Raw genomic sequence first — 23,699 nt, 5'->3', positions numbered from 1 at the left:
ATCAATGGGTGATTAACAGGCTTCTGCAGAACATGAAGAGGTGATTTAACCATGGAATAAGGTGTGTTGGAGCAGGGAAACAAGTAACACATGCAGGATAGTGGCCCTTGAGGACCAGGATTGGAGACCCCTGATTTACATGATTAAATACAACAAACTGAACCATTTCACCCCCAAACTGTCTGTATTTGACATTTACTGCCTTGTTTGCGTTCCTGGGTTTGGTTCAGGATATATCACGGAAAATACAGAAGAGACCCTAGTAATTTTTTCGATCTTTTATTAATAATTTTAAAAAAAAATTTTAAATGCGAGCCTCTGAAAACAAGCACCTTTTAAGACTTTTTCTTATAATTCATGTTAGCTTCAAAGCACTTTTCATTCCCCCTTTAAACTCTTATTTCTTCGAACCGGGGCCACCCAAACAGCCACTGACAGCAGGTAAGATATTAGCTGCTCATAAGGCTTCCGCAGAGCCACTTTCCCTTTAAGACTTTATGATCTGAACTAGTTTGAAGGAGCAGACTGTTATGAAGTGTCTCTTCTCTTCAGTGAATCTCGGGTGTTTGACTTTCCGAGCAGCCTGAGAAGGTGAAGCTGCTGCTTGAGTAACTCCGGGAGCATGTCGCTTCACGTCCTGCTCTCATAATGACACGCTTCAAGACTCTGAAGAAGAAGAAGAAGAAGGAGGAGGGGAGGAAAGAAACTTGTCCAACCCCTCTGAAGATTTCCTGTCTCACGGAAAGCGCACGCAGCGTGAGTCACCCCGGGCAGCTCCTGGCCGGTGTTTATCTTCTCCTCCCCGGTCAGAGGAGCCGCAGGCGGACGGAGGCGCTCCGGAGCCCATCAGCCCATCAGCCCATCAGCCTCGCGCTCAGAGCCACGGGCCCCGACCTCAGATGGAGCCGCTTCGGCTTCCCGTCCTCTGCTGGGGAACCATACTCTGCGTGTCGCTGGTAGCGGCGGGTGAGTTTCAGCCTTTAAAAAAAAAAAACTTCAAAACTTTGCTGCGTTTTAAAAAGTGACCGGAAGTGAGTGTCTGTCTGTGTCGAAACTCAGCCTCGCGTGATTGTTTCACTTCAAATGAACATTTAAAACTAGTTAAAGGCGATTATATGTCAAATAAAACAAAATAAAGCTTATCCTGAGCCGTATCAGTTGGTGGAGCTTGAAAGAGTTTTCTGTAGTTTTCCTGACTTGTGCGTTTCTGAAATGCGGGTCCACACTCAATGTAAACAAAGGTGGAAGCTTGATTGACCTACATTAGGCTGGCTGCAGTCTGTATAGGAAAACCATAGACTGTTCAAATAATAAAAATAAAATACTAACTTGGAACAGAACCTGGAAGTTGAAGCCAGAACTGTCAGCTGGTTCCAGCGCAGGTTTTAAGTCCTGCGACTTCCTGTAGTCTCCGTAGGTAAACAAACACAGCTAGTAGTTGGCATCCGGTCACATATTTTGCTTACAAATTCTTCATTTAATGACATACTAACCATTAGTGTGAGGAAAATACTGTGCGGATTTTGTTTCTTATTTATTTTTTTCGATCGCTTTTCATCACATTGCAGTAAAGTGCGAATGTTACCGACTTCTCAGACATTAGTTGCTGAGAGTTTGTGTTCCTCCTTATCTCTTATCTCCTTGTCTTTGATGCCACATTGCTTCCAGGTCCAGCAGCCCCCCATGAGGAGGACTCTATCATGCCTTTCCCAGTCTCAGTCTCAAGTAAGTGGATGGCTGCTCCTAATCCCCTCCCCCCCCCCCCTTTTTGCAATTATATGTAGCCCTGGGTGACAATTACTAGCATTCATCCCTTCCACGGCCCGCCTCCTGGGTTTAAATGACATGCTCTCTTACAGAGAAGCTTCTCTAATGATATAATTACTCCGGCTCAGCCACCTTCCTACCACTCAGGCACTTTTCTGTGTTGATCTACTTCAAAACACCTCTCCAGCCCTCTGGGCAGAGCTTCAAATTTCTCTGTCGTCCAGTTTAGTCTGGATTCGGAGCGTTGTATTTTGATGTTTTATTATTTGAGAGGAAGCCCTGACAGTTGAGACGGGCTCGGAAAGCAATATCGGCCTGCAATTTCCTGAGCGGTTCTTGCGAAAGTGTTTCACTGTGGCGCAGACGGAGAGGCTGCAGAAACGTATCGCCGTGAAGTCTGCTCCCTCCGCAGCGCACATCTTACAGCGAAGCCTGCTCCCCCCCCAGGCCGCAGGTCTAACCCCGCCCTGCAGCGTAACTAAACTGGCACAGTAAGATTTTTGTAACAAGTTAAGAGTACAGACACACAACCTGCTTTCCTCACTCTGGTGTGAAGGCATATTACTAAAAGCATGCTTTCACTTACACTTCCCAGTCTAAGAGCGTCTCCCTCCGCAGTCATGTGATCGATTTGCCATTTTAACACAAACATGTGCCTCGTTTTATGCCCTGCCTGTCACTTTAAAATATTTAGTCTTTTTAAAAACCACCATACTGGGTTTTTTTTTTTCCATTTTATTTTTGTCTGGCGTAAACAACAGGTTGAACTTCCTGTGCACAGAATTAGCATGCTGCTGAAGTGTAGGTCTGTGGTTTTTCTGCAGCACTTCAGTCACGTGTCTCACCGCTGCCGCCTTCTTACATTTTGTGTTGTTTCCAACACAGGTCAGGAAGTAGCTCAGTGCTTAAATGTTCCTATTGTAGCTCATTCTCTATTTTTTAATACTATCTCTGCAAGTGGCCTCATTTCTAATCAACTATCATTTATATCGATTGCTTACACATCCTGTACTTGCATAAGAAATTGCGACTAAAACCATTTTGTCAGTACACTTCTTGAGACAGGGGGACCTTTGTTGGCAGGGGGGGCTTTTTCCAGTACTACACTAGCAGGTCCTGAAGGGAGTTTGCCAGAAAATTATGCTCACTCAGATCTACTGGGAAGAATAGTCGGCAGTAAAGCCTTTTTCATTTCTCAGAGCTTTATATATGAAGTTGGTGTGATAGTAAATGTTATTTTTAGACAGAAAACTTGGAAGTGCCTTCAATAAACTGTAGCAGGATAAGAATGTGTGCAGATCTGCATTGGGACCTAAGGCTGAATCACTAAATCCCAGGCAATTAGGTTTTTTTAAAAAATCTCATTCATTGTAATGTGTATTAATATTAAATTGTTATATTAGTCGGCCTAAAACAAACATGAATCAGTCATCAATTTCCCTGATCTTCCAGTTTCTACACTGACAAATAAAAGCGTAAATAAGTTGATGTCTAACATTTTTCAGCTTTGGTGGCTTAATTCCTTCTTCCTGCACCCACCTGAGCTTTTCTTACTGATTTCCTACTATTGAATCCCCCTCAAATAAAAAATAAACCCCTACAAAACTGCAGTTTATGCGGTTCTGTTGGAAGAGAATCTGTAAGCCTCATTTCTTCCTCCCCTCATAAACCTGGATCCAATTTTTGCCTCCCTCCTCCTTTTTTTTTTGGTTTGTTTTTATTGGCGTTGGCGCGACACATTTCTCGACTCATCGCGGTGGCAAATTAAAGACCCCGTAGCTCAAAGAAGCATTTCCTTTTGTTTGTTGCTCCTGCCTGTCTGGCAGTTGTCTCGGGCGCGCATCAAACACACGGGCGCTCGTCACACAACCCAGTCTGTCTGACTGATCTGAGGCAAGTCCAGACAAGACTAAAGGAGGACTTCACTGGGAAGAAATGCGTCCACCCGCCCCTCGGGGAATGAAATAGTTTGGATTTTCTGTTAAATATCTGCTTCCACTTAAAAGCACATTCCAGAGGATTCCATCCTTCAGTGAACTGTTTTGTTTACTTCCTTCCTTTTAATGCTAATGGATATTTACACTATTATAATCCAACATTGTGTTTTAAACACCGTTTAGCTGCTTAAACCATCAAGCAGCATGGAAGGAAGCAACTTCGCGCCTGTTTTATGTTCTCACAGACAATTTTGTGTCTTCTCTCCTAATTTTCGTTTTTTTTTTTCTGCGCCTGACTCCAGAGACGAACCTGGAGATTACAAGGCTGTGCAGGTTTTGTGATGTTGAGGCATCCACCTGCACAGGTAAAGGGACCTGCGAGGTGGAGTGTAACAAAACGGCCATCTGCCCTGATGTCAACGAAGTTTGTGTCACCATTTGGTGAGTGTGGCTTCATAAAACTGTGTTGTTTTATAGATTTAATCATTTTGGACAATTAATAATAATTCAAATGTTATCAGGTGTACTTGTTAGAGGATTTTCTTTTAATTTACAAACCTAGGCTTATTTTCCTCCCTTAAACTTTAAGATTTCTCACGTTTGGGTGGCCTTGCCCTTTAAAAAAAATATATTCTGCGGAAGATGGTGAGAAAACAAAGGCGCACAAAAGTCTAACCATTCGGCAACATCACATCTGACTCAGAAGGAAAGAAGCAGCAGGAAGCAGATTTGTGTTGGTGTTAAAGGCTTAAGGCCGCGCTGCTGTTTCTCATTATATTGCCAATGTAGCGGGCTTGTTATGAGCCGAGGTTAGCAGAAAGCTAATGGCACGCGAACAGCAGCGGCTCCTTAAATTGTCTTCCAGAACTGCAAAACCAGAACTCCCCAGCAGGAATGCAGGATGTAAATGTGCACATTTGTGTAGGTTCAGCTTTGTTTTTTGTTCTTTTTTCCTGTTTGAAGTGGTTTTCACCTTGTTGTTGACCTTCAAGTCATTTACAGAATACTTAAACTGTGCACTGATGAAAGAGACAGACAGAACGTGACGTTCACATTTCTATAGTGTTGAACATACAAGTTGGTATTTATAAAAAAAAACCCCATCAGAATTCACAAATAAACCCTAATCAGTGACTGGCAGCATTTTCTGTGCTTTCTTTTCACAAGGAGGAAGAGAGACGACAACGTCACCTTTGATACGCTGTGCCACAACCCGGCTCACAAGCTGTACGGCCTGGTCCTGGACGATTACAACAACAGCAAGTGCACCATGAAAGAGAAAAAGGGCATGGGCGCGCAGTTCTTCATCTGCTCCTGCATCGAGGACGAGTGCAACAGGCACATCTTATTTGACCAAAGTAAGTTCCCCTCCCCCCTCTATGATTGTAGCGCATCCTGTAGACGTTTGTCTGTCAGCAGGATTCTACAGAAACAACACGGACAGATTTTATTCTGAACCATTTGGTGGTTTAAAGTAGGGAGGTGAAACTAAGATGACTCAACTGGAAGCTTCACAACCAAAACAGGTAGCTGAAAGAAACCACCAAGGCTGTGGGACATAGAAAAACTGTGCCTGCTTTTCATATCGTCATAGAACAAGTGGTATAAGGTGCTAAATGATTACATCTAAGTTGCAACACTTCTTTCAATCCATTGTGAACGACCTCTGCTTTAGATTACAGGTTTATGCTGCATCTGTGCTGAATCACTTGGTAAACTGACATGAGGCCAGCGTCTATCAGTTTGCTTTGTTAAGGTGTCATGCATGAACACTTCCGTGTGCGTGTGTGTGTGCTGCGATGCAGTGAAAACACATTCAGGAGAGTGGAGATTACAGCACTGACGCTGGAGTCAGATGGACTTCGATCGCAGCATCCTGACGGTCGGAACACGGAGGTCCGTTTCCGAGGGGCCGGCTCTGAGCGGAGAGACAAATTCAAACCATCTGTGCAGAGCAGACCACGTCATGGAAAGGCATTCGCACACTTTTGAGAATGTCTGTGCGGTGTCTGTAACTTCTCAGTGACTAAAGGGGGCTAACGTTTAAAGAGGCAACTCCATATGAAATGTGAACAACAATACCAGTCCGTTCAAGGCCATCTATGAACTCGTACCCCTTTGTAGCACTTTTAAGATCCAGCATTTGATTAAAGTGTGTTTTTCCCCCTAAACTAAACATGTTAAAGCAGCTGAAGGATGTTTGCACCCTTTAATCACTGTTACCCTGAAAATTACAAGAAGTACTTTTATAATGAAATGAGTGATGAAAGCTTAGACTAACTTAAGTGAAAAGAAGCATCTTGTGATGCAGAACAAATTAACGACAAGGCACAGATACAACTTTTGTAAAGTTTTCTAATAACGTGATTATTCGTGTCATTGCTGAGAGGAAGATGGGGGTCAGACACCAGATGTTTTGTCTTCAAATATGAAGCTGGCAGGAGTGTTTTTTTTTTTACTATAACAAGCAGAAAGGCTGCAGGTGGCTGGGCTTATTTTTGTGAAACCAGTGGCCAAACATGCCACAGCACATCTGTGTTAGACTGCAAATATTGTAAACGTTGATTCATAGATTCCTTACACCAGAATCAGACAGACCTGCCTTATCTCGCGGACGGGTTGTTGCACAGGCGAACTCAAAGTCTAAAGCTGCCGTGTTCAGCAAGTTTGGTCCGTTTTGCAAGAAAGAAGAGGAGAACGAGCAAAGTGAAAAGGAGATAGAGGAGATGTGATGATAAAAAGACAATAGTCAGTTTAATCCTTGTTGAAATCATTAAGTTTGCCTATTTTAGAGTGAACGTCTGATGTCTGATGCAATCCCTCAACAGGTGCCAGTAAAAACACAAAAGTGTTCTTTATTTCTCCTGTTAGGGGTTTTAATGGTCTGACTAACTGGTGCAGACACTACTGTCATAGAAAAAGAGACCTGTTGCTAAACTGGCTTCAGAAATATGCTCATTTTAACATCATTTATCATCGTTTACATCACACAACATGTACTAACAGTTAGGATTGTGGTGCTGATCCACAAATCCAAGTTTATGCAGAAAATGTCTTTTCTCTGAGGAACTCTTGGGTTACATACAGTATTGCAGTCTATTTAAAGAAAAATTCCAAAGTACCGAGTTTCAGACGGCATTCTTCTCGTTTAATTGTGCATTAGGACTCCAGAACATTTAGGTTCTTCACACAACAGCAACTTGAGGGTTTTGCTCCGAGCCGTGCGCCGTGAGTTCGGGAGGCACAGCGACAGGTTTGTAGCGAGGAAAAGCTCCTCGCTCCACCAAAATCAAAACAAACTGTCTGGCTCGGGCCCTGTGGAGGCTTTCAGACATGTGGTTTCCTGTTTAGAAAAAAAAAGAAGAAGAAATTATAGAGGCACAGAAGGCTTGGTGGGGCAGTCGGCTACGTTTACAGTCATCATCCTGACTTTGTCTCCGTCTCTACATTGAGCCCCAAAAACCTTTTCTTGTCGGCTTTGAAATAGAAATCTAACACCTGCTTGTTGTTATAAGAAAAAACAATCGAACTGATCTGAAAACTGTTAACAAATGTATTGAAGACCTGCTAATCTTTTCTTAGATACAGTGATGTAGCTTTTATAGGACCTGTTTTATTACTGAAACTTAAAAAAAAAACTCTGCTATAAACACAGAGCCGTTATAAACCTTTAGTGTTTGCCAAAACCAGAGCAGCTTTAGGCAAGTTATAAAAATACAACATGCTCTATATAGAGACACAATATGTGGTTGACTGGGGCAGGGTTAGGAGTAGTTTTTAGCTCTGTGGTCCAAACGGGAACCTAAATGAACATTCCACAGCGTCTTTTAAAGATTTCAGAATATTACTGTCGTCTTAGCAAGATGTCAAGTGAGACTGCCAGAAAACAAAACGAAACCCTGTTGTTGACCTTACAGGAGATGTTCGTACACAAACCTCTGCAAAATTACAAAATGCTTTGCGTATACAAACAATGTCTCGTTTACTTGGCTCTGTAATTCCATCATCTCTACAAACTGAAACGGTTATGAACATAAAACCTTATCACAGAGTCTCCACCAGGTGACATTATTTGGACTCAAGTAATGAAAGGTATTGGTTGAGCAAAATGTACACAAGAGCAGCTCCTTTTCCCTTTTATTTCCTTTCCACTGTTTTACTTTAGGAAAAACCTGCAGCAGGATTCTTGGTTTAAAACAAGACATGCATGTGACATAACAGCAGTAACTTTTTAAATGAGTCCATAAAAGGAACCCGCATGCTGCAGGAGGTCTAGTAAAATGGCTTCATGTGCCTCGTTATTGTTGTTGTTGTTTTGCTGCCATCTTCATTTTCACGCCTCGATCCTCAGACTTGGATTCTGTTTTGGCAGAAATAGTGAGTGAGTGACGAAGGAAGACTCAGCTTGTTGATTTTTTAAAAAAATGTGATATAAAGAAATATCTGGCTGGAAATCCCAGGGCCAGCAGAATATGTCTGTCATCAGATAATGAGAGAAAACTTGTTATTCAGAAACATTTATCACATAAGAGCACCTGCCTTATCCGACCAGGAGACAGACACATATTCTGCAGTTTCCTAAAGACGTGTCGCCTCATCTTCTTTTCACAGATGCTCATGTGGTGGCGGTCATCATCGTCAGCCTGGTGCCTCTTCTGGTCATGGCTGTCGTGGTCATCGTTTTCTTCTATTGTTACCGGGTTTACCTCCAGCCCCCAGCCCCCTCCACTCACAAGAAGGGCGCGCCGCTGGACTTCAGCAACGCGCCCATTATGAGCGACGAGGGATCGGACAGCAGCTCCACGCTCGCCAACAACCTCAACCACAACACCGAGCTGCTGCCCATTGAGCTGGACGCCCTGGTGGGTAAAGGGCGCTTCGCTGAGGTTTACAAAGCCAAACTGAAGCAGGGCTCCTCGGCCAGAGAGGAGATGAGCTTCGAGACGGTGGCCGTGAAGATCTTTCAGTACGAGGAGTATGCCTCCTGGAAGAACGAGAAGGACGTTTTCTCCGATGCAGACCTGAGACACGAGAACGTGCTTCACTTCCTGACGGCAGAGGAACGGAAAGTGCAGAGACAGTACTGGCTGATCACAGCTTACCAGCCTCTGGGGAACCTCCAGGAGTATCTGAGCCACAACGTCATCAGCTGGCACGACCTGTGGCTGCTGGGGAGTTCACTGGCCCGCGGAGTGGCGCACCTTCACAGCGACCAGACCCCCTGCGCCCGCTGCAAGGTGTCAGTCGCCCACAGGGACATTAAAAGCTCCAACATTCTTGTGAAGAAGGATCTGACGTGCTGCCTTTGTGATTTTGGCCTCGCTCTGCGGCTGGACAGCTCTCTGTCGGTGGATGAGCTGGCCAACAGCGGCCAGGTAAGGCTTCCAAGTTATTTATTTAAATTTTATTTCACTTATTTCAAACTGAGTACAACTATCTACACCTACAAGTACCTAACTGATATGAGCACTAATAAGCAACATAATACTTCTCACAATTAGTAGAACTTCTAATTACAAATTTAATCTGTTCTGACAGGTGATTTGTATGTTTAAAAGTCATATTTTTTCATTAAAAATAATTTTATTCCAACGCCATCTATCACATTTAAGGATCATTACCATGGTCATTTTGAGCACAACACAGTACTCCTACCCAATAACACTGCTAAAAGCTAAAAAATAAACAATGTTAAAAAAAACAATAAGGCAAAGGGCTGAGCTCCGGCTTTCACCTTCCTAAGACATCCAGCTTGCAGCAGTACGAGTGAAGAAACAACAAAAAGTCTCTGTTTTGAAGCATTAGCCGAGCGTTAGCTTAGTGCCTTCGTTGGAGACCGCGTTGACTGCTGCTGCTCATTAAGGAGCTTTTCAGGCCCATCAAGGAGCTGTGGTGGAAGACTTTGTTTATATCCTCCCTCCCATGCTTTTCAGTGATGCCCTTTTGCACCTCAGTGATAATGATGATGATGCTGGAGGCCTTCATCCTATGAGATTGCCTGGAAGCTTGGGCTCAGATCTGTATATTCCTAGGGCCTTCTTCTGCTCACTCATTCACTTTAAAATACCTCCCTATAAGTCTTCTGGTTGTTTTTTTTATCTGTGGCTAGCAAACAACTGTATGGCGCATTATCGCCACCAACTGATGAGGCGTGTGCATCGGGACAGGCGAATCAAAATAAATAAATAACTACCTCCTCCGCCACCTGACTGCTCAGCTGAGAGGTGAATGTCACGCTGCTGTAAAGTGGTGTCGGTGCTGTGCTTTACAAGTCTGGGTACACGCACGCAGCCTGTTCCCTCTGGTTGTGGGTTTATTATAGTCACAAGACAAATATGCTGGATTGATGTTTAATGGACTCAATCTACTGAAGTAATCATCCGGAGCTGCACTCTGTTCTGTTTTGAGAATGAGTCATCGTGAACAGGGCTCACCCTTTGCTGCACAGCACAACTAATTCATTATAATGCCTTTGATGCATTTGGAGGAGGCTGTGCTGAATGTGTTTTCCAAGGTGTTAATAATGCGCTAAGAGATGAACTCAAAGCCACCTTTACTTTCCAACTACTCTTAACATAAAGCGTGTTTCGGTTCAGATGAATGTATCGTGACTTGTTGGTGTGCGTGGAACAAGAGAGCCGGTTATTTAATCATAAACAAGAATTAAAAGTGTAACATTCTTAATGAAGCAAACTGCCGGGAAGCCTTGAAAAATCCTCCGCTGGTTTTTTCAAAAAAGCCGGCTTCTCACAAACTGCAGTCGCATAAATCTCCCTCTGTTTGTTTTCTTTCAGGTGGGCACAGCGAGATACATGGCCCCCGAGGTGCTGGAGTCCAGAATCAATCTCGAAAACATCGAGTCTTTCAAACAGGCTGATGTTTATTCCATGGCTCTTGTTCTGTGGGAGATCATCTCCAGGTGCAGTGCAATCGGAGGTAAGATGATAAATTTCACCGTACAGAGCCTCTCAGGTAGCGTCAGTGGAAAATATTATCTTGCAAAGCTATAAGATAGCAAGGCATGGGTATGATAGATTCCTCCACTGCAGTTTTTTTAAATGTGTATGTTTCACCAGCATTAAGAACAATTTGCTCAATGTCTGCATTTTATTAGCCTTTAAAACCATAACCATTGCAATTTAGGTGCCATGTCTTTTCAAACTGTTTGTCTTTTTCTGTGATTATTACTGTATACTGATACAAAACCATAAAAAATGCCTCCTTATAAGATCTTTATTGTATGTTGAATACTCAGCTTAAACATATCATTGAATTAAGGATCGGGGGGGAAAAAAATGCAGCTGTAAAGGATCAAAGAGAAAAAATAATATTTTGATTTGAAGGCTTATGCAGCAGCTTTTAATCGCTGCCAGACGATTTCATAACACAGCGATCCCACCGTGAGTTATCAAAACTCCCACTGATTTCTCACAAAATATTTGCATTTTTAAGTCGAGCGACTTTAACGGAGCTGATGCTCTCAGCTTTGGATGAATTATTAATTGACATGGAACATCAGTTAATAATTATCTGAATAAATATTTTTATGCTTCGCTGTGCTTGGGGAAGAAGACTTCAGACGCAGGAGAGAGGACAAGCAGAAGTCTGTTATCACACAGGAGACGTTAGGAGGAAGAGATTTACTAAGATCAAAACTCTGAGAACAGCTGAGAGGGAAAAGTCTGAGAAAATGCTTCGTCTTTATTAGCTGGAGAACGTTTCATGTAAAATGTTTTTACCACTTACTCTTTAGTAGGATGAAAAAACTTAAAGCAGACCCCATTCAAGATGGCCGCCACACCTAATTGGCCTTAGCCAACACAAAAATGACTACAATTAATAATGTCAATTTCACAGATATTGAACTAATTTTTGGTTTAACAGAAGCTGAAAGTCATCGTCAACACATTCTCTGACATCTAACACATCTCAAGATCTTAAAACATTCCACGCAGTGTCGCATAATCTGTCCAACATGGCTTTAACTCTGGCGGTCAATGTGCCATCCTTCAAGGAACTCTAGGATCCTTTCATTCTGTTTCCTTCTCCTCTTTATTCTTTCCTCAGAACATTGTAGAACAGGGGTGGCCAATCCTGGTGCTTGAGGGCCACCATCCTGCATGTTTTCCTTGTTCCTCTGCTCCAACACACCTGATTCAGTGGTTAAATCACCTCTTCATGTTCTGCAGGAGCCTGTTAATCACCCATTGATTTAAATCAGGTGTGTTGGAGCAGAGGAACAAGTAAAACCTGCAGGATGGTGGCCCTCGAGGACCAGGATTGGCCACCCCTGTTGTAGTCAGTCTAAACTCTTCAGGTTTTCTCTTTCATTCTTTGTATTTATCATGTTCTGTTGTCAAAACATGCTTCAAACCTCCAGTCACTGTGACCCAAATGAATCAGATGAGCCGGGGTCACTGATTGTGTAGGAAATCAATAGAAAATTGAAGAAATTCCCTCCTGAGTGTTTAAAAATGTCTCTGAAATAGAACATAATGAAAGCTTGCATAAACTGTCAGGAAAAGGGTTTTTACCAATTCGAAGCACAGCGTCCGGCTTGACTTTGTGTTCATTTACAAAATGTGTGACCCTGTGTGTCGGAACTTCATCAACGGTCAATTAGTCCTGATTGGAGCAAAATCTAAAAGTGTCAAACATGCCATCCATCTAGAAGAGGCTGTCTCAGAGATCAGCCCTTTGTCATTATTTTATAAAACCAAGGTCAGGATATGTGCAAATAATAGAAATGAGTGATTATCTGAAAGCTAAGCTCTGTTCGGTATTTCATTTCAGTGGTCAGTCGTTTGTTTTCACTTCCCCCTGAATGCCTCGGCGGTCTTGTTTCGTTTTGGTAACTGCTCCTGTCTCCATTGTGATTGAAAGCCGAGTTCGAGCACAAACACTTCGACTTTGGTCTTTTCCTGTTTTGCCCGCTCCCCGCCTCCCCCCCTGCCCCAAGCAACCCCTCAAGGGGAATCTCTTTGCAGTGCAGAGTGCAGTTACTCTATCACAGAGGTCTGTGACCTAAGTAACCAGAAATCCCTTTTCCTTCCCAGCTGTAAGAATATGTGTGCCCTCAGGGTACGCGAGTGAAAAGAAAATAGACCGTTTCCTGTTTTGCAGAGAGCACAGTCCCAAGACGCTCTGTTTATAGTGTGAACTTGGAGACCATTTGGAATTATGGATGGCTTCTTTATGTTGAAAGATTCTGAGGCTAATTTCTCCTGACAGTGAGCCAGGCATGCATGTCGGCAGGGACGAGATCATGTGGTTTTTATCTCACTTTATAAAGAAACGGCCTCATTTATTCAGCTTTGTTGAACGGTTCCTTTCAGTTAACAACCAAACAAAACCCCATATTTTTTTTTACAATTCAAACCTCTTCAGTTTATTTATACAGTGCCAATTCACAGCAAAAGTCATTATACAAAAAAAAGACAACTCCAATTCATGAATCTACTTCAAATCTACACTCAGATCTGATTACAGTCAATTCATTTCCTATTATAAGATTATACATTCACATACAGGACATCGTGAAACACCTATGAGTAAAAGTAAAAGGCTCAGGATGGGCGGCCATCTGCCTTGACTGGCTGGGGTTTGAGAGGACAGGAAAGAGACACAGAAAGATCAGGTTAGGTATATGCTGGTGTAGATTCTCAGTCATCCAGGCCATGGTAAATTCAAAAAAGTTAAAAAACAAAACCAACTGGACTTCTATTCTGTAGTTGAAGACGTTTCGCTGAAATGCGTTAGATGTCAGATGCGTTAGATGTCAGAGAATGTGTTGACGATGACTTTCAAAACGTCTTCAACTACAGAATAGAAGTCCAGTTGTTTTTGTTTTTTAACTTTGTTGAACAGTTCAGGTATAGTTTCTATGGGATGAAAAACAAAGAAAATCACAGGTTAATGGCAGAAATAATTACATGTATAAACATAGAGAGTAAAGAGAGTAAAGATGGCAGCAGAATGAGGACATGTGGTCAGTTTGTCCTGCAGCAGTCTAAGCCTACAGCAGCAGAGCTAAAGGATAGCTCAGGAAACCCAAGCCAACCATAACTATAGGATTTATCAAAAAGTCTTAAGCCTGGTCTTAAAAGTAGGGTGTCAGCCTGACAGACTAAAACTGGAAGTTGGTTCCACAAGAGAGGAGTCTGATAACTGAAAGCTCACAAGTAAACCTGCAGTCTGAGAGCAAAGAGCTCTGTTAGGAAAATATGAAACAACAGGATCTTTTAATAGAAGATGGAGCTTAAGTGTTGAGAGCTTTGGATGTTGGAAGCAAGATTTTAAACACTATTCCTAATTTTACGAGGAGAATTTTATACTCTCCCTTTTTCTCTGTCACAGCTCCCTGCCTGGAGATAAACAGAAGTTAATTAGTCCTCCAGTGCAGTCTAACATAGCTGCCAGCCATCTAACTCTTCTCATGCAGGCACAGAGAGACTGGGAGGACAGGCAGGGTTTCCTTGAGAGAGGAAGCTCAAGGGGTTCCCGTCCCGCCTATAAACTAAAGATAGAAGATGCTTGGGCAGTTTATGGGTTTTTCCTGCCTTCTGTATATCTCTGTTCCCGTTCGTCCGATTTGGCAACTCTCTGAGGCAGGCAGAAGGTTGCAATCACTAAAAGACTCTAAGATTTAAAATAACCTTTTGTTTGTTGTTGAAACGTGAAACTTTTTGCCCGTGTGTGTGTTTGTGTGTCTAGCCTTAGCAAAATCTTTCCTGTACTACTGGACAAATTTTAATGGACCTCTCAAAGTACAACTGATGAACTTTTAGAGGTAACCCAACGCAAAATGGCCACCACAGCTAACTGACATTAGCCAGCTCAATCAGATATACATACACTGAGCTAAGATTTGGTGCGGTAGTAGCTGGAAGTCATCCTCGGTGTTCATCGAGGCGCTGAGCTCGTAGCTCAGTGTTTTTGCTTCAAACTTTTGGCACCGCTTGTTAAAATCAACACAGTCTGTCTGCAGAGTTTGTCATGAAGTCTTTTGCTTTTACGCTGCTGCTGTTTTTCCCCTGAATTTATCCCTCGAGGTCAGTGAGTCACTCTGAAAGCTCACCTCACTTGAGTCAGAGTATGGGCCGATGTCCGTGAGCACACACACACACACACACACACACACACACACATCAGGGCATTGTTATAATGTCTCGGGTGAAGCTCTGTCTTCCTCTTGCCTTTTTTGTCTCCGATGCCACCTGCTTAAATGTGGGTTTATGGGTGACAGATGTCTTCTCAGTGCTCTGTCACAGTTGGACTGATCTGAGACCAGCCACTGTCTGCTGAAAGGGCAGCATGACACCAAGAAAAGGGAAAAGCTACAGCGCATTTTGTTTTTTATCTCCTTCCTCTGTTTCTTGAAATTTCTCCTCTATATAATTTGGCCGGTCCAGATTTATGGCTTTGGAAAGCTCCACTGGCGTTCTCCGGTTGGGTGGGGCGAGGGGTGGGGATAATAGTGATGTGGAGCTGAACTCAGACCGAGAAATGCTTTAAAACTGGAGGTGTGTGATGGTGTGGTATGTCTGAGGGGTGGGGTGTAACGGTAATTCCGACCATTTGAGGGCGGATTTTGGAGTTACGACGTCATGTTTGGGGAAATAAGAGTTTTTTTCCTTGAAGTGACTCAGTCTTCTTCGTTGGGGTTGGGGCCTGTATTAGATGTAGTTAATTTTAGGGTAAGCCAGCTCCATATGTCCTAAAGTAAGCTCTGCTAATGTGCAATAAACATGCATACATCTGTAGTGCATGGCTTTCACAACTCAAAACAAGTGTCACAGCCACCGCAGCCTAATGAGAACCAGCCGGGAGCAGATTAGTCCAATATCCAGACTCAAGACAGACTTTAGGAAGCAGATAAATTTATCTCCAAGCGCATCCTGAGAACCGTCTGCGTCTGTGTTCCTGTTTCATTCAGGCATTTATGTCGTAAGATTTTATTAAAGCTCTGCGGGACAAACTATAAACCGGATATAAAGCAAAAAAATTAACAAATTAGAAAGCTCTAGCATTCCTTGAAGGAAAGCGTGTCGCCTCAAGCTGCACGGCGTCAGAAATGACCTTAACTTTATTTCATGTGACACTGAAATCTCACAGGATGTGTTAGTGCTCAGATTATATCATGAGGTCGACTCTCAGCTGCTGTTATAGCCATTTTTGTTTAGGCTGAAGTCAATTAGCGGTGGTGTCCATCTTGAATTGGATTGGTTCTAAAACTTAACCACGATGAGTTTCATTCAGATCCATCCTCTGGTTCATAGATTATTTTGCTAACATGACAGACAAACCAACACTAATAGATTTCATGATGTTTCACTCAGTTTTGCATGATTTAGGTGGTGATTTTTATGAGGTTTTTTTGTTTATTTGTTTGTTTTTTTCTAAAATAGCTAAGCACCAAAGATGGGAACAGATGAACTCACAGCCCCAGTGGTAAAACTCTGCTGTCTTTAGACATTAAATATAAGAGAAATCGGAAAAAAGCATTTGTTTACAGTTTCGCTTTTTGAAAAATGCAGCAGGAATGCATTTTGGACGTTCATCTCATTTTGTGGAACGAAGAAGGAAGTTAACCAACCTCACCCTGGAGGGACGTTAGCTCGTCGCTTCTCGTCATTATTGATGAATTTTGCTGACTGCAGCACCGGGTTTTCTGCAGGAGACAAAACTGAGGGTTGGTGGGAAGGAGGAGGCGGCGGCACCGGTTTACAGCAAATACACAAAACCAAATTTGTCCTGGCTGCAAATTTTCAGACAATTGCTGCAGTCATGTCTGACAAGTGGCTCCGAAAAAAAAATATTAGGCAAGAAAAAAATGCCAGCATTGCAAAATAAAATAAAATAAAAAACACCCCCTACATGTCAGCTGTTGTCGGACTGAGTGTCAGTTTCTCATTTTTGATGTACTCAATTTGTTACATGGCTTTACAGAATTCTTGCTGATTTGCAACGTCTGGCTTCTGCAAACCCCAAATATCTTCTCTGTTTTACATTTTCAATCATTTAGTGGTTGGATTGTCTAGACCAGGGGTGGCCAATCCTGGTCCTGGAGGGCCACCATCCTGCATGTTTTACTTGTTTCTCTGCTCCAACACACCTGATTTGAATCAATGGCTGATTAACAGGCTTCTGCAGAACATGAAGAGGTGATTTAATCACTGAATCAGGTGTGTTGGAGCAGAGAAACAAGGAAAAGATGGTGGCCCTCGAGGACCAGGATTGCTCTTCCCTGGTCTAGACACACACTAAAAATTAGTCAAAGCAACATTAAATATTGAAGCCTGTTTGTTACGTTTAAGTTTAAGTTCAAAACAAGAAAAATCTACCAAACGAAAAACTTCGGTCTTGAAATGCATGTCGCCCGCCACACTGCATGCCTACGTTTGAAACGAAGCCCTCTTGTGATCTGTTTGTGCTTGAAATAAACGACGAGGATGACTCTCAGCTACCACCACGCCAAATTTGAGCTTGATATTCTGTAAAAAAAAATGACTGAGTTGTAATCATTTTTGTTTTTACTACGTTTGATTCGCTGTGGCAGCCACTTTGAGTTATGTTGACTCCGAAAGTTAATATAACGATAATGATTACTTCTGAGGCGTTCATTAAAATCTGTCCAGTGGTTCATGTTCTGCTAACAGACAGATGAACACGAACATTGATTCCTTTCAAAGCTGCAGACAGATTAAAAAAGAAAAAGTTGCCCCAGAAACCTCCAGCTTCGTCTGCGGTCGTCTTAACTTTGTCGTCTTTTGAACATAATTTAAAAAAAAAAGAACTAAAACTGTTTGAATCGTCCCACAGCACAGATTGCATGCTGGGATAATTTGTTTGCGTTGTTGTAATATTTCTTCTGAAGACACTGTGGAAGCTACTGTAAAATAATCTCAGTGGGTTTTTTTTAATTTTATTTGTCTTATTGAAACTATCTGACGACTTCAGGAAATACCCACTAATGTTAAAACTCGTGTAACAATTTAACGACCATCTTTGTTTTTAAAACCTACAAACACAGAAGACGGAGTCACTTTTTAATCCTGGAAAATTAGTTTGTACGATCTTTTTTTAATTTGTTTTGAGTGTTGCGGCTCATCTGTCTGTTCTCGTCTCCGTGGCTCATCAGCTCTTTGCAGCATCTTCATCAAAGAGGAATCTGACTTGTTGTTTTTAGTCCATGGAAATATTAACTCCCATAAAGACATATTTTCGTTGGACAGCGTTGACTCACAGTCTGCTTCCTCCACAGCAGTGTTTGGAAATCCTGCCCTGAATAAACACACTCAGTAAATTTCTTTTTGACAAGAACTTGGATCTTGTTGTGGGAGAAAGGCTTCATTTACCGACAGAGATTTGTTAGTGAGAGAAAAAATGGGATAATATTTCCTAACTTCAGTTTATCAGAAGCACAAGGTTCTTTCATTGTTTGTCCTTATAGTTCTTTTGAAAATGTGTGACTCGAAGTTCAGAGTTTGCTCATTTTTGGTTCTTTCCTCCCCTGCAGAGGTGAAGGAGTACGAGCCACCGTTTGGGAACCTGAGGGAACACCCGTGTGTGGAGAGCATGAAAGACAGCGTGGTGAGAGACAAGGGAAGACCTGAGATCCCCGACAGCTGGACCAGCCACGCGGTAAGAAACCTCGCACTCACCAGCTGCTGTGGATGAAAACTTGGGCTTCTGCTCAAATCCAAGCAGTTTCAGTGAAACGTTGTTTTAGAGATCACATCAGGAATCTAAAGTCAAACAGCCTCACTAAAAGGAGTAAAGGATTCTGGGTAACAGAATTCAGATTTTCTCCTAGATGTTGTTCATAAGAACCTCAGAAAATCAAACACCGAGGTTTAAAGAGTTCAGGTCATCGTGCAGACGATGACTCCCTCGCCACGCTTCTCTGGTCTCTGCTGACATTCGTAGTCCGGCACCAGAACTCAGTAGGTTTTAATATATAGAAATAAAATAATCACAACAAATTCGCCAATAAGCCTGAGCAGCAGTGTAGCCATGTAAACAAATCACTAAAACTTTACATTTGATTAAAAATAGTGCAAAAAAAAGGAAAGAAAGAACAATTTTATAATTTAGACTTCATATGGGAATCTAAAGAAAATTAAAAAATCAAATAGTTGTCATTTTAGGGTATTTATGAAATTCTATTTTAAATAAAAGGGAAAGTTCTGGGAACTAAAAATTGTTCAAATAAACAGTCTGTAAACACCACAGTTTCTCTGCTTCTGATTAATTGGAAGCGACATAAAACCTGCCATGCAGGCCAATAACTCAGTCTGAGAGCCTTTTTGTAAATCATTGCAGGAGTTTGTTACCGAGTGGCTGATGGACTGTGCCAAACTTCATTTTTCACATTTTACAACTAAAAGATGCTTTTTTAAAATATATTAATTAAATCCAGATGCTTGACTGACCTGATGTGATCCTTACCTGTTAACAGCTGGGAAAATAATGACACATGATCAATGAAACTTAGTAATCCTTGAAGAATTCAGATCTCCTGCTGCCTTTTTTACTAAAGTTTTAGACTAAGATCATCTCAGGCTGTAGGCGATTTGATCAGACCTTATAAATGAGGTTCTGCTCAGACCCGTGTGATATTGTGAGGTGTCGCCCTCTTAGCATCTGATGTGAATGACTCTCAGCTACTACCACATCATGTTTTAGTTTAATGTTTGTTAAACTGACTGAATTACAGCCATTTTTGTGTTGGCTATTATTAATTATCTGTGGCATCCATCTTGAATTGTATTGGCACAAAAAATAAATCACTTGTAGATGTGCGTCCAGTGATTACTTCTTGACTGATTCATTGAAATCTGTCCAGAGGGTCATGAGATATTTTGCTAACAGACAGACAAATGGAAACACAGATGAAACAAACAGTAGGCAGGAAGATCCGATGAGTGAATTGAGCCCAGTATCTTTCTGATAAAATGGTGCTTAAAGCTGCAGGTCCGCTCCAAAGGTTGACCTCTGTGTCTGACCGCCGCTGTGCTTCCCCCCCCGCAGGGCATCCAGACGGTCTGCGCCACCATCGAGGAGTGCTGGGACCACGACCCGGAGGCGCGTCTGACGGCGCAGTGTGTCGCCGAGCGCTTCGATGACTTGGACTTCCTGGACAACAAGCTGTCAGACCGCTCCGACTCCGAGGAGAAGATCCCCGAGGAAATCATCATCGTGGACGAAAAGTAGCCCCTCTGCAGAAACACTGCCCCCGTCAGGGTGACTGAGGCATTACAACCAAGCAGCTTGGAAAGGAAGGACATCCAGCAGACGAATCGTTGGGTTCGTCACAGACACGAGCGACAGAGGAGCAAACTGGAGTCCTCTGGACATTAAATTATCAGGATGAAGTCACGAACAAACCCGGGAGACCAAATTATAACAGTTTGTAACCAAATACTATTTGCACTTTACAAATATCTATGCACACCAAATGACATGCATTCAGTGTCTTCTGTTTCAACCTAACATTTCAGGTTTTTCATGTAAAGAGACTGAACACGTCTAAGCAGGAGCGAGACATAAAGAGAGCAATGGAATAGGAAAAACACACTAAAACCCTTCTGGTGGATTTCTGTTTAAGATGCTCGATTCGAGACTCGCAGCAAAGCAAATATCTGAGGAAGGCAGTGATGTGCAGGAAAAGCTGGTATCATATCTCAAGGATTAAAATCTGTAAAAAAAAAGATTGCAAAAATTAACCTGAAAGAGGAAAAAAAACAAAACATGCAATCTTATACAAAAGTCTTATCCCACCCTGTTGTTTGTATATTTTGATTTTAAGAGGCTAAACTTTCAGTTATTTAAATGTGTTTTCTGGTTCTTTAGGTTTTCTGAAAGTCTTTAACTGGCTTTGAATTTGTTTCAAATTACCTCCTTTTTTTACTAATTTTCAGCCCAGTTCTTGCGCCTCAACTTTAACAGGAGGTTTGTGCGTTTGTTTAACAACCAAATACAAATCTTTGAATCATTTAGGCAAAACTCCAAACTCCCACAGCTTAAAGAACTCATTTTAAATGTAATCTAGATTCACTCATGATTTAGTCCCCGTCTTTTACATTTATCTACAAACGGTGCCAAAGGTAACAGTTTCAGCCAAAATGCAAAGAAAAACTTATTATTGACTGAGTCCACTTTGAAAGATTAGAAGAAAGTCTGGGCCTTTAGAAGCAAAATATTCAAAACCTAAGGGGTGCTTTTAAGATTTTTGCATTAGGCTGTATATATAATATTTGTGTGTTTTTCACATGTCTGAATTTAAATTGACATCAGTCTGTTCAGACCAAAGGAATAAAGGAACAGATACTGTATTTAGGAAGCTAAACTGGAGTATAAACAAACTTTTCTGTATTTTATATGACTTGTTTTTATTTTTGTTAATGTTATGCCTTTTTGCAGAAAAGCAAAGCCTCAAACAGTGCTTTGGAATTATTTGTATAGGACTGTTTTTTGTATAAAAGTATGAATTCAAAATTAAATGTTTTTACTGTATTGTTTATTGTTTGAATGCTTCATACCACTGTTAAAAAACACATTTAATGGCTAGATACTTAAAATAAAATGCAATTGTTTTCAACAAATATCTCCATTTTCAGAGCTGTCATGTCTAAGAAAATCTCCAGGAATATTGGCGACCTGGGCTTTCATCTATTGGTGAAATGCTGCTGCTGCAAAAGAAAAGAATTGCTTTGATTTTCATTTTATTTCATTGGATCTGTACGTAACACTGCTGGACATGAACAGTGATGCACAGAATCCATATTTCAACTGCAGTTTTTGTGAAGATAAGAATTCACACATGAGAAACCAATCGCAACACTGATTTCAAGAAAAGTTAATTTATTCTGATGTTTTTTATTATTACATGATGATTTAACACTGTTCATTGAGATGGTTCTAAAATGACACAATTTTCATGCATATTTTCAGCACCTTTTTTCAAAAATTAAAATTTCTCATTTGGTGTAAATACTATAGTATTTTAAAAACATCTTTCAAAGGAGTACCAGTGAAGTATTTTAGGTGAGAAAATAGAAAAAAAATAACCTTTAATTGTTTTGTAATTATCATGGAGTGTCAATAGCCAAAACGTTCCAAATATGTCGTGATTAGATTCAACTTAATATTTATATGAAAAGAATCAGTGTAGTGATACCTAACATTTCAATTTTTTGCTCTTTTTTTTTTAAGTTTCATTTGACAAAATACATAAAAAATACAGTTTACTAGAATTATATTAGTAATCCTGCCTGCAACTCTTCAGTGTAAACAGCAGATGGCGCTCTTCCAGATTCTAGATGTCAAACAAACCGCAGCCACTACAACCAATGGGAAGCGAAGAAGACAATCTTGTCAGCTGGGGCTCATTTGAAAACTCCGTAATTGTTTTATTAAGGTAAGAGTGTTTACACTTAAAATGCTTTTATTTAATTTGAGTTCCTAAGAGTTTACAAAAAAAAAAAACAACAAAGCGACTCAGGCTTAATGTTAATTTGTTTCACCGAGAGACACAAAAGCGTCACAAGCTAAAGATGCTAGCAAAATGCTAGCATTGCTAACTGCATGTGCAATGGACAATGGCGAAACTACTTTAGGTGAAGCTAGTGAAGCCTTATTTATATCCAGGGGTGGAAATTAAAAATTTTGTCCAGCCACTCAAATATTTTACCAGCCACTATTTTATGTTGTGACAAAAAGTTTTTTCATATGATGATGATGATCGAGGTGGGTGGAAGCAGTTGTGGTGCAACTGCAAATTGCAAAAGTTACCGGGGGGGAACCAAATATTTCAGCCGTCTGAAATAATCTGTTCCCCCTCTAAAACATGGGACATGACCCGCCACAGTTGCGTTATGTTGATCAAATTCAATTCAAATATTTACCCGCATTTGGCCGGTGGCGGGTGCTAATTTCCACCCCTGTTTATATCTATCATACCTCTTGTTCATCTTTGATTATTAAAAAGGAATATATTTTTTTCTAAACACGCGCAGTTAAACACAGAAGCTGCAGAAGCGCACACGGTCTTTTAAGAAATATTCGGGAAAACCCAAAGCTGCAACACAGAGCTAATCAAAGTCAAGATACACCAAAATTAAAATACTCCTAGCTTCTTTCTACAGCGTTTACCAAAAACATGTCTTTACTATTTTATTATCGGAGAGCTCTGGAGCTAAATGGTCTTAAGAAAGTTGGTTTAGTGTAGCTAACTTGCGTTTTCAGCTAATTAGCCATTTAGCTATTTTACCAATTCATTAGCTAATTTCTACAACGCACTGTAACATATTAGGATGCTAATTTAGCATAAACAAATGTGCTATTTGAGCTTTTATTCTTGATCATGCAAAGGCAAAGTAAGTTGTAGGTGATAGCAAACATTTCTGATGTATATGTATGTAAGCAGTTTTCTGATAGTGTTTAATGTTATAACATTGACTGTGTGTTTATAGTGATTATCCCAAGATTAAGGGGTTCAGTGGGCCCTACCTATTTTCATCTGTCCATAGCTAACTCAGACTGCCTGTCTGTGACTTCCTATTTACACATTTGTGCCACTGATTGCTTGTTTTAGTTGTCTGCGTGTCTACAGGCAAATGCTTTTAATCCGCTTGCTTTATAACAGACCTTATCCTGCACTGCTTTTAGCACTTGGCAAATACAAGCCACTAAAAAGTCGACACACAGGAAGATGGGAAATTGAGGTGGCTTGCATCAGGTCAGAATGCCTATTATGTTTTCTTCTTTCAAGTGATTGAGCTGTTTTAAAAGCGTTACCCTCCAAGAGTGAATCTGTTGTAAGGAAATTATTTTTGTTTGATTCAGAGCCTCTAAACCAAGGCTGCAGTTGTGAATTAGACTACTACACCTGAATATTTGCGAGCTGTGAAAGAGATGCATATGGGAACAGTTGGAAATGATTTGCTCTCAGCTTCAGTGAGCTGACTTGTTTCTTCATTGCCCATCCTACAG

General features: G+C 41.3%; 1 protein-coding gene across 1 annotated transcript; it reads left to right on the top strand.

Annotated features, from left to right (window-relative positions):
• The first annotated feature begins 588 nt into the window (after positions 1-588).
• Positions 589-21,221, top strand: LOC108237979 (TGF-beta receptor type-2-like). The gene is made up of 8 exons (XM_017419749.3): positions 589-966; positions 1,669-1,725; positions 4,007-4,145; positions 4,872-5,062; positions 8,316-9,079; positions 10,499-10,640; positions 18,223-18,347; positions 19,737-21,221. Exons 1-8 carry the CDS (start codon positions 900-902, stop codon positions 19,917-19,919), a joined length of 1,668 nt encoding a protein of 555 aa, XP_017275238.1. The 5' UTR covers positions 589-899; the 3' UTR covers positions 19,920-21,221.
• Positions 21,222-23,699: the final 2,478 nt, after the last annotated feature.

The sequence above is a fragment of the Kryptolebias marmoratus genome, linkage group LG5 (genome assembly GCF_001649575.2).
Source record: "Kryptolebias marmoratus isolate JLee-2015 linkage group LG5, ASM164957v2, whole genome shotgun sequence".
Classification (NCBI taxonomy): Eukaryota; Metazoa; Chordata; class Actinopteri; order Cyprinodontiformes; family Rivulidae; genus Kryptolebias; species Kryptolebias marmoratus.
Note: the sequence above shows the minus strand (reverse complement) of the source record. Positions and strands in the feature narration are given on the sequence as shown.